We start from the raw sequence: 11,735 nt of genomic DNA, 5'->3' as shown, positions 1-11,735 counted from the left end.
TTTTGCAAATAGATAACATTTCTTCATAAATTTAGGTCAAAATGTATGCTGCTACATTTCTTTGGTGAAAATTATAATAATAATTTAATTTGTATTTTTTTTTCAAATGTTTCTATTATTTTGTATTACATTTTTTTACTATTTTATCTTTCAGCACACTGTGACCAAAGCATTGAACTACTCTGGGCAAGTAACCAGGATTTTATTTTATTTTTTTTTAACACATTATGATTGCTAATACTAATGTATTTCATTGATATTTGCAATCATTGTTACTGAATAAAACTGATCAATTCAGTCTTTTCTTGTGATTAGCTGTGATTGGGCAAAGCTGATCACATGATACAGCTTTGTTATGTGATTGGCCCTGTCTGTATCATGTGACTTCCTTGACCAGTCACAGCTAACAACATAATTGTATACAATGGATGGCATGACAGGAAGCCATCCATTATATACAATTGACATATGATCTGCTGTGATTGGTCACATGACACTGGTAATGGGCCAGTGTAGTGATGTGTCATCAGCTGTGTCCCGTAAACACAGCCAGTGACAGATTGTGCTGTGGTAGCAGCAACTTTGGGAAAACCAGGTAAACGCCGGACACGAACTTGAGGAAAACAAACCTTTTAGTTACCAGCTGGGACTTAGCCAAACAGTGTCTGTAAAGCTAAGTGCCTTCAAAAACCTCTTACATGGTGTATATACCAACAATTACATCACAATGCATATTTTTCCTCTTTCACTTTCTGTACATTCAAAAGGCTTTCTAAACGGTGCAGTATATGGCCTTGAATACCAGCTACAGATTGGAACACATTACATCACAGGAAATAAGGAAGGGGGGGGGGGGGAGTGTGCTGGTGATCTCACTTTTGCAAACAGAGGCTGCTAGGAATGTTAAAGTTTAAAGGGGAACGCTGCAATATTTGGGTGCTGCCACACCGCTGCGCGGCCGCGTGAGCGGCTCGTTTTGACAGGATGTCATATAACGCCCAGTCACAATGCCGAGTGTCCCATCCGGCTGTCAATCTGCTATAGGCCAGGCAGGAAGGTGTTAATATCCACCCTAAATTACATTGATAATTGCCTATTGTACTTGTTTGTGACCTAAATAGTGACATAGTTGAAAATGCCAGTAAACACTTGGCTGTGCCAGTAAAATGGAGGTGCCATGTCAGTGAATTTCCATCTGGTAGGCTGGCAACTCCGGTGTGAAGGAGCCCTCAGAGTTGCCACCTCATCCCTTTATTAGTTACACAGGTTCCTGAGGCTAATTTAGTGCAGATAAGGCACTAGGTGAGTTTATTACCCCCTTAGTCAGCCCCAGGACCTGTGTAACTAATACGTGTTCAGTTTTAAAGGGATGAGGTGGCACCCTACCTCAGAAAGACCAATAACTATCTCCTGTGACTTCAGTAATATGGTGGTGTGACACCTTCACCACATATTGCCTCTGAGTTTTAGTTCCGTATCCTCCTGTGTTCAAAGTGCTGAGTGTGAATACCACCCGTCACCACCATTATCATCATCCAGAGTACAGCTACAGGAAGCCACGTCTGCAGTCTACCAGTTACCATAGCAACTGGATTTACCCCTCCATTGATAGGCAGGGTGTTCCACAAAGGTCCAATCAGATAATGCGAAAAGCCAGAGGTAAACCCGCCCACAGAAAGCTGAGGAGGAAGTGACAAAAGAGGTAATGATGTCTCCACCAATCCGTAATGGTTACAGCACCCTTCAGTGAACCATACCGGCCAATAGCAGACGCTTCCGCCTGTAAAGTAAGTGCAGACGAGCGGTCTACGGGCAGCACTAAATTACGTTAACCAATAGCAGAATTCCGAGCGCGAAGGCTCGGCCTCCCACCAGCTACGACCAATAGGCTGGTAGTGTGGGCGGTGCGCCATTTGCGGATTGACAGCTCTATTGGCCAACCTGTGTGTTCCTCCACGTCGGCAGGGTCGAGGAAGATGGACGCGGTTATACTGGTGAGTGAGGCCGCAGAATGGGATGGAGGGGAGGTCGGTGTGCGCTGACTGAGAGGCCGGAGCGGAGAGGCCAGGCGGGTGTTCAGCGTGCGTGTACATGGCCTGCCTTATGCCGGCTCTGTGTGTGTGTGGAGAGGACACCGGCTGCTGTCTTCCTGTAGCAGACATATGGGAGCATGGAGCAGTCATCAGTCAGAGATCGCACTGGCCTGTGTGTCTGGTATGAATGTACAAGGCGATGACACACAATGCAGTGTCATGTGTGACAGAGGAGAGGACACCACTCCCTGCATGTGTCCAGGATCCCCTTCTCCCAGAGACCCGGATCTCCTCATACAGTGCAGTCATTGGCTGTCTGTGGGATCACTATTAACTCTTGCCATTCAGCCATGGAGATCGAGCAGTGAAATCTGTGGTGACAATCTCCTTGTGGGTGGATGCAGTAATCGCAGCTGTTCCTTCACCCACAGCCAAAACCTGCTGCTCTTTAAAAACTCGCAGGGCTGCTTTTCATTCGTAATGGCACCCCCACTCATCTAAAATCACAGGGTGCTTGTGGGCGCGGGGACCACAGGGAAATCGCATGGTGCCAAACATCTGGTCGCTGCCTTTTCAAAATGCTGCTGGAACCCTTTTCCTGTGTGAAACGCAGGCACAGCGGACCATTCAAAAGAACAGGCAGCCATGCCTGCGCAAACACGGCCCACGAAGCCGCAGTAGTGTGAACCGAGCCTCAGTGCTTCTCTATGGGATGTTGCTTGTTTCGCTGATCCCTGGGACCACACCATGGCGGTCCTAACATTTCACATATTTTATTACAACTTTATTGATAATGACAAGTGACAGTTCATTAACCTCCCTGGAGGTATTCCTGAGTGTAGCTCGGGGTAACATTTCAGTACCAAGAGCGGTAACCCTGAGCTATACTCGGGCTTACCATGCGGCATTGCTCAGGGAGTCCCTGCAGCACTTATCTTGTCCTTCGCTCCTGCAGCGTCACCGTCCATCTCCTCCGGCCGATGCTGGCATTCGTCTTCCGTGTTCTGGTCCCTGTTTCGTCGGGACGTACGGCGGCCGTAACCGGCAACCAATTTAAAAAAATGTAATTTTTTTGTAAATGAATATTACATAGTAATACCTTGTCCTTAGCTCCCGCAATGTCCCCCCTGCAGTGTCCCCTGTAATGTCCTCCGGCCGATGCCGGCATCTGTCTTCTGGGTTCCATTCCCTGTGACGTCGGGACGTACGGGGACAGAACGGCAGGAAATTTAAAAATGTGAAAAAGTGACACTCAATACACTAAAATCACATAGTAAAACATTGCTGTTTCAAAGCATTTCACATACATTTTGTCCCTAGTGCTTTGTCCTGTGCCCTGCCTGCATTTTTACTATTCTTTCTGCCTGGAAACTGAGAAACGTCCATGGCGTCCAAAAAGCGTCCCTTTAGATCAAAATCTGTTTTAGACCAGCTAGAGAACAGCGATAGTAAATTAGAACCACTTGCAGAATTGAGTGATAATGATTTGTGGGGAAATTCGTCATCAGACACTGAAAACGATTCTGCGACTTTGCTCAGCGATCTGCGAATTTGCCTCTGTATTTCAAATTTCAGTGTTTTTGGTTTGATTATATTATTGAATTAAATTTATTATTATATTATTTTTTATGATTATTAAATTATAATTTATGATTTTGTGTTTCAAATTTTATCATACCCGGGATGTTTAATAGACTCTTGTTCGGACAGATTTCAGTGAGTTATTCCTAAAAATTAAAGACTACAATAAAAAAAATACATATGTGTGTTCACTACACATGGTGGGTAGGGTTGTCACCGTATCCCTTTAAAACTGAACACATATTAAGTACACAGGTTCTGGGGCTAATTTAACCACTTGCCCTCCAGAGGATTTACCCCCCCCCCCGATCAGGTCATTTTTTGCGATACATGCTGCGTTAGTTTAACTGACAATTGCGCTGAATTATTTAACTGACATTTGCGTGGTCATGCAACAGGGCACCCAAATTAAATTTGTGTCCTTTTTTTGCACAAATAGAGCTTTCTTTCGGTGGTATTTGATCGCCTCTGTGTTTTTAATTTTTTGCGCTATAAACAAAAAGACAATTTTGAAGAAGAAAAAATATTTTTGGCTTTTTGCTATAAAACGCATCTAGGAAAAAAAATCAAATGTCATCATAAATTTAGGCCAAAATGTATTCTGCTGCACGTCTTTGCTAAAAAAAAATCCCAATGCGTGTAAATTAATTGGTTTATGTTATAGCGTCTACTAATGGTGGTATATGTACTGTAATTTTTTTAGTTTTTAAATCTTTATACTGGTAATGGCGGCGATCAATGACTTATGGTGGGACTGCGGTGGGCATTTGAACACGGGGGGACTGACTGCCACTGACAACCCAAGGACACTAATACAGTGATCAGTGCTAATAAAAAGCACTGACACTATAATAATGACACTGGGCAGGAAGGAGTTAATATCTGGGATCAAAGGGTTAACTGTGTGCTGTGTTGTGTGGTGGGTGTTCTACTATGGAAACATGCTACTGTGTATTTCTCTGCTGTGCAAGGGAGGATAGAGCAGCATGTTACTGCTGGCAGGAGAGAGACCTGTGTTATTTACACACAGGTCTCTTCCCTGTCACTGTTCCTTAGCGATTGCCGGGTGCCGGCGGGGAATCTTCGTCCGGGACCTGGTGATTGACATCTGTAGCCGCTAATGGCGGCACGCACGCGCCTGCTACCCGGAGATGCAAAATCACGTATACATATGTGGTTTTGCGCAGCCCTGCCGCCCTGTAGCAGTAGTTCAGCTATAGGATGCTAGGGAAGCGGTTAATGCACATAAAGCACTAAGGGGTCAATTCACTAAGAGATAAATACCGCATGGGTTTTTGAGTTAAAATAACTCTTGTGGTTTTTATTTCAAAAGTAGTCAATTCATTAATAAAAAATTATTTACCAAATGTGTTAAATATTTATGTTTTGGAATATTTAGCACTTATATTTTGTGTTATTTTTGTTTTTCACAAGTTTTTTTTTTTTTGCAGGCTAACATTGCACCAGAATGTACAGATCAATACTGTGAAACTTTGAAAACATTGTAGCGTGTTTTCATTCACAATATGATCTCCCTCTGATGAAATGTTACTATTTATTTTCATTCCTGACTCAGAGGAGAACATTTCCACACTGATACATTGTATACTTTTCACTGTCTGGCCAGTGTAGAGTTCCTCTAGTTGTTATTTTGTACATTACTAAAATACTGCCAGCAAACAAACCTGGTGATAAATAACAAATATGTGTTTTTTTTTTTTTTTTAATGAATTGACTTTAATGATTTATCTCATGCACTCGGCAGTCACTTTTTACGGCACACAACTCTGAAGAAATGGCACAGGTATGCTGTTCCATCAGAGCGCATGCGCCAGTGCTCTACACGGGTAAATCTCTCCTAAACAGTACACGTTAGGCTTACCAGTATGTGCAAGTGGGAAAAAACAGACTTTACTACCACTTTAAGTGGTATTAAACCCAAAAGCACACATTTATTATATTTCAATTTACCAATTATTAGATGTGATGGCTGAATTAGATTTCTTTTTTAGGGCCTGTTCACACCACACAACACATTGCTTTTTCTTTGCTTCCTTCTGTTTTTTTATTGAAAAAAAAACCACTGTATTACATGTGATGTGAACTGGCCCTTAGGATTTCTTTCTTTTATTCTTACCTGGTGATCCAGTCAGTAAGTCTATTGTTTTTCAACTTGCAAATGTAGCGTTACAGTGTTAAAGTGGAGCTCCACCCAAAAGGGGAAGTTCAGCTTTAAGGCTCCCCATTAAGAATTGGCGCTTTTGGGGAGCAGGTACTTGAATTTGACAGGTACCCGCTCTCACTTTTGCTGCGATCGCCTAGGCGATCGGAAGCAGGAGTTGTCCTCCCCTCCCTCCCCCTAGTCTTCTGGGACACGTGACAGGTCCCAGAAGACTGCGGGACCATTCACAAAGCACAGTGCTACTTCCGCATGCACAGTGGGCACCCTGCTGTGAAGCCACTAGCTGTCACAGTCGCGTGCCCACACTGAAGATGACGGCACCAAGGAGACAGGACGATCGGTCAACCTGTGGGATTGAGGGACAGGTGAGTGTCCATTTTTTAAAAGTCAACAGCTACAGTTGTTGTAGCTGCTGACTTTTTTTCTTGTTTGTTTTTTTTTAATTCCGATTGGACGTCCGATTTTTTTAGACAAACCATCTACCACTGACATGGGTGCTTACAATGATCAGCTTTTGTGTAAAACAGTTTGTTACTGATTCTAAAGTATTAAACTGGAGTTTGGCTTCAATTTGTTAGTGTATCTAAATCTGCCAGTACATCTAACACGCCCCTTCCCCTAGACTGACAATGCTGCTATCCAATGGTGCTTCTGTGATCCACCATCCAGAGTGGGGACACTGTAGTACAAGTGGTGTGTTACTGACGAGATCACCAGGTGAAAACCGAGGGTAAAAGCCTAAAAATAAAACTAATGCAGCCACTCCATTTAATGATTGGTTAGCTGGAATTTAATGCATTTTTGGTTTGGGTTTAATACCACTTTAGGTTCTATCAGCCGCAGTGCAGTAGATTGTTGTCCCATGCTCGTTGAAAAAAGTACGGCATGCAGTACATTTTGCAGTGCAATGAAAAATGCCCTCATCAGTAACAGCACTTTTTGCCTAGCATTGGGACTACACTGAGCAAGGCTGCCCGGCACCTGAGGTGTACAGGCTGATATATGTGAATGTGATGCTTGTCTGCTACCAGTTACTTAGTATGATTAATTCTCTTGGCTACCAGTTGCCTTAGACTGGTGTCGTCACTCCCCCCGGCAGCCAGTCATCTTAGCTGGTGTCTCCTCCATCATCCCCCTACTGGCTGCCAGTTGTTCTAGGCTGGTGTGACCCAATCTTTCCCCCACCAGCTGCCAAGTGCTGTACGGTGCTGTAAAAGTAATAGAGGGGAAATCTTCCAAAGGTGACACTAGTTCTGGTGACCTGGGGGTCTCCAAGGAATTCCCTTAGTTTGCAGGGATTTAGTCTCACTTTTTGTTTGGCTATGGGACAGGGAGTGAAGGGAAATCTCTGCAATGGGACACAGATAGGGGAAAAAAACATCTGACAGGTCATAATCCTCCCTTACTCTATCCAAAATGGAAAAAAGAGTTTTGTCTATAGTTCTACTTTATTCCAGTGCATAGATTGCGACTGCAGAATGTACTGAGAAATGATGATGTGTCAACAAACCTTCCTAAACATTTAGTACCAGTGTCTCACTTGTGCAAGATTAGTAGTCCATGAAGTAGCACAGTTAAAGTTTTTCTTAAAACTGAAAGTATTCATGTGTCTCATCCCATATCAGATCTCAAAAATAGGAAAAGTATTCCTCATTTCAGTACAGTGTGCCAGGCAATGCAAATAATTGCTCTACACCCAATTGGCCAGATGCACATCCAGAACTTCTGGTGTATAGTATAAATATAGCCTACAAAACCCAAACTGTGTTCAGGGACACACACCTGCACCCACACGTCATATTGACTCACATCGGCTGTGTCTGAGCAACCACTGGGTACCAATTGACATGAATGGGACTGCTTGCATAGGGATGCATGAAACACCTGCTTGGGTGTAAGGTATAGTATGCCCTGTGCGAAGGCCTTACAGAAAATAAACCCCAGAAAAACAAAAGGGGTGCAAGGAAAGCAAGTAGTCAGAGCAGATAGTGCCTGAATGACCTGCAGAGTAGTTGACTTGGCTTCTAGATCACATTCACAAAACTGTGCTTCATGTAGCCTGCAAGCTCAGTGATTGCTGAAGTAGTCAGCTTGGGCCAGAACAGAATGACAGCTGACGAAGGTGATGACAGTGATCAGTACTGTGACGGGAAGGTGCAGGGAAAGGTTCACTAGACTGGCAGATGGCCAGTTGAAGAAGTTGGCCATCCAGTGTTTACAGGAACTGTGATGGGGAGGAGCAGAAAAAGGGACACTGACATTGGAAGGGACACTGAGTGGGAAACTGTCTAAAGAGGCCATTTGGCTGCCGTAACACATTCACAAAGCCATGCTTGGCCACTTTTTATGTCCGTTCAATAAGACGAAGTGTCATGTACACATCTGTCTTCCCTCCCCTTCCCTCCAATCAGGGATCAGAACTTTCCTCACTGTAATGTCACAAATCTTTGATCAGTGTGTTTATAGAATGATCTATAGAAGAAATGGCTGCAGATAAATATGCACAACTTATGTAACTTATATAAGGATTTGTTTGCCTGTGTATCCCCTGATTCTTGTCGCTTCACTAGATATGCAAGCGTTTTCAACCACTTTTTTAATGGATGAACATGTGGCTAAAATGCTTTCTTCAACTGGAGGACCTCCAAGGTTGGTCATGTGAACAAAAGCCTATGGATCTGAAAACAGTCTTTTTGATCAACCAACACGAACTCTGATCTTTATCATTCAGCATAGTATTTCAGACTTTCTTTTTGGTTTTTATCAACATGTATTAATAAGACTATTATAACTTACAGCAACATTTGAGCATGAGTCCAGCTTAAAGGATAAATTCATTTTACGAGCACCATGTTTAGACTTTCTGTTTGGACTTTCCTGAGTTCTCAATCAAACTTCCCTAAAGTAGAACAGACTTCAGATTGACACTGCTAAAGTATGTACACATGTACCCTTTGACACCTGGCATTCTATCAAGAATGTTCCATAGAATAGAAGTCATGTCTTGTTTCCACTAGATGCACAAAGACCAGCACGATCATGCCAGGACTAGATAACTTGAAAATATTCTATAGGATGTCGGAGAATACACAAACACTGCCCAACTCTGTTTTGTTTAGGACAAAAGGGAAATCATTTTCGGATTTGGAAACTTCTATCAACTCTTCCTATCACAGTTTTATATTAAACATGTACTTCTTTTTTTAAACATTTGTTTCTATGTTTTGTCAGACCCTCATACTTCACTGAGCTCAGACCTGCTCATTACTAAATTGTTCTGGTCAGGACAATAGACATCCTGTTCTGAAATGTTCTCCTTTTTATATCGTCTCCTGATCTACCCATGAAGCTTGAGTTATCAATTAAAGTTTCTCATCTGTGAAGTGTTGAAACTGGCAGCTTTAAATAGGGATATCTCAACCAATAGAAGGAAAACACTCCAGACACTGGCAGATCTCCAGCTTCACCTCCTGTCTCAAGACCAAGATCTATGGAGCTTGCTTAATACCAGAAAACAAATTGCTTCTTTGAAGTAGCCACTTTAGTTATATAAGCAACATATTTATTTATCAGTAAAATACTGTAATGACTGGTGCTGTTTCTATGTAAAACTTTAGACCATGATGTTATTGATGGGCCAGAGAGAAGGTATATATTGCCAGCTTGAATTGTAATGTTGATGCTTGACATGAAGATAAAGAAGTTCTCATTTAGATGTAATGAAGGTATTCTTCCAGTCACCTCCACACAAGGAGATAGTGTCATATGACACGTGGCAAGGAGCAGCTTGAGCTACCTAGGTGGTAAAACTCAAATCTGACGGAGCTGTATTCACTATTCAATAAACTGTATGCAATAAAATTAGTACTGTGAAATCTGTATACGCATTCAAATTAATATTCATCCTCTCACCACTTCTCCATTCTTCTGACCTTTCTTTCAACCTTGAAGGTTGGTATTGTCCCATGGACAAGTTATTGTCTGAGCAAAATCAAACTTTTATTGCAGATAACTGATTTAAGGACATTTTATAGCAGACTAAGAACCAAATTCTTTTAGGTTTTAATGCAGAAACTTCCCTTTCCTCCACTCCATCTACATGACTGGGTCACAGGCCAGGGGAATTGCAATACAATAATTATAGCATATGTATACTGAAATGAAAGCTACATTCTGGGAAATCTGCATTATTGAAAACAAATGTATTGAATCCTAGAATCTAGGGATTATTGAATCCTAGGAATCTACGGATAGAAGAAGTCTCTTTTGGGAGATAGAAGAGTCCCCTTGTCTGTTTTAAAAGCAAGTTTCATCTTTGAAAACATGTAGCATGTTCCTGCTTCTGTAGTCTTTTCCTGATCCCTCTTCTGATTGTGACAGCAGGCCGGGGATCTTCTCCCTGCACCCGCTGTCACAGTTTTGAAAATATCGTGGCCATACAGGGCTTCGGCCACACGGCCGTGTCATACATTCGCAGAGTTCTGACAGCCTATTTCTCAGTGAACTACCAGGGTGCTAGTGAGCATTGTAGTAGTTAATTGAGTCTTCCTGTCATTCAGTAACTGCTTGCCCGTGTGAGTAGACCGATACACTGGTAGGCTGTAGGAGCCTGAGATTGCACCCACGGTCTGTTGAAAGGAGAAAAAATAAATAAATGCACATTTTTTTTTTTTACCTGCAAAAATACATGCATTTACTACTAGGACATTGAACTTCTCTTTTTAAAGCAGAGATTTGAAATGAGGGGTAAAAAGAGGGAAGGGTTAGTGGGAGGAGGAGAGTAATGGTGAAGGAGGGAAGGGAGGTAATGATAAAGGGAAGGTACGGGGGAGGCAGATGCCAGTCATGCAACAGAAGCTCTAATCTACATACCTAGATGTGTGACTGAGTTATCGATGTGCAAAAATCAGAACCATCATGGAAGAGAATCCAGGGGCAGTTAACTATTCTATTCATATAAGGGAATCAACCCATCCCTTAGTGGTGGGGAAAGATATTGTGTTCCAGTTGCAATGCCTATGAATATCTGCTATTGCCATTAATAAAGGAGAAAAAAATGGGCAAGAGACCTTTCTTGGTGAAGGATTCAGGGTGCACAGGGAGAAGGGTTACCTGTAGGGTCCAGGGTATCATATGTATTAAAAACCACATCTGGAAAACACATGATCAGTGGACCCATTATGCCTGGGTCAAACAAACAGCACTGGCATGTATTGGGGACACCATTTGGTGAGAATATTGATGTTCCTTTCCTTTGCTACACTAGCTGTCGAGAGTTTGTGTTTTAGTATGTAAGATTTGGATTTACAGCAGACTTAATTCTTGGTGTTCACTTAGATGAGATTGGTTGTAGAGTATGATCTAGATTGTAGAATACATTGGGTTAATGTTAGGAACATAGTGTGAATAGTTCCTTTTGATTAGGAACATTTTGATTGGATGGATGTTATTAAATCCCAGAAACAATTAGCTCCATGTCATATAGCAATGTCACAGCCTGTCCAGTGTTTAATGGCTGGGTCAGTATTTATTTACATCAGCCTTTGAGAGGTAATTGAACTACTAGTAAATAATGTGCGCATAAGAATTAATTACTTACTTTCCACCTTAGAGCAGCCACAGCAGCATAACGATCAGATCCAAATCACTCATCTTCCATCTCGAGAGTGAGATTAATCAAGCCCTGGAGCGCCTTGTAGCTATTTTTGTCCAGTAGCGATAGATTTGTGAAATGATTAAAAGAGCTCTTTAAATGTACTCGGTTTATTAATAATGAGTTGTTTTCTGATTAATTAATACAAAGCACCCAGGTAATGAATGGGGTTAGAAGTGGCTTTAATTTTGCCTGGTAATATGGTTAGCTGGTCCTCTGGCAGCAGTTGTCTATACAGAACAAGTTTACCAAAGGTTTTAACAGGACCTCGCTCAAACTGTTCAAA

At 42.2% G+C, this 11,735-nt stretch overlaps 1 protein-coding gene across 1 annotated transcript in view; it reads left to right on the top strand.

Moving 5' to 3' along the window:
- Positions 1 to 1,874: 1,874 nt before the first annotated feature.
- The window catches only part of COPZ1 (coat protein complex I subunit zeta 1), a 30,036-nt gene continuing 20,175 nt past the window's right edge, over positions 1,875 to 11,735 (top strand). The window contains exon 1 of the mRNA XM_089691409.1: positions 1,875 to 1,994. Coding sequence (XP_089547535.1) covers positions 1,977 to 1,994 — 18 coding nt within the window. The 5' untranslated portion in view covers positions 1,875 to 1,976. The remainder of the gene's footprint in view (positions 1,995 to 11,735) is intronic.

Source organism: Staurois parvus, unplaced genomic scaffold (genome assembly GCF_062004578.1).
Source record: "Staurois parvus isolate SC_StPar_1 unplaced genomic scaffold, SC_StPar_1.0 ptg000562l, whole genome shotgun sequence".
NCBI lineage: Eukaryota > Metazoa > Chordata > Amphibia > Anura > Ranidae > Staurois > Staurois parvus.
Note: the sequence above shows the minus strand (reverse complement) of the source record. Positions and strands in the feature narration are given on the sequence as shown.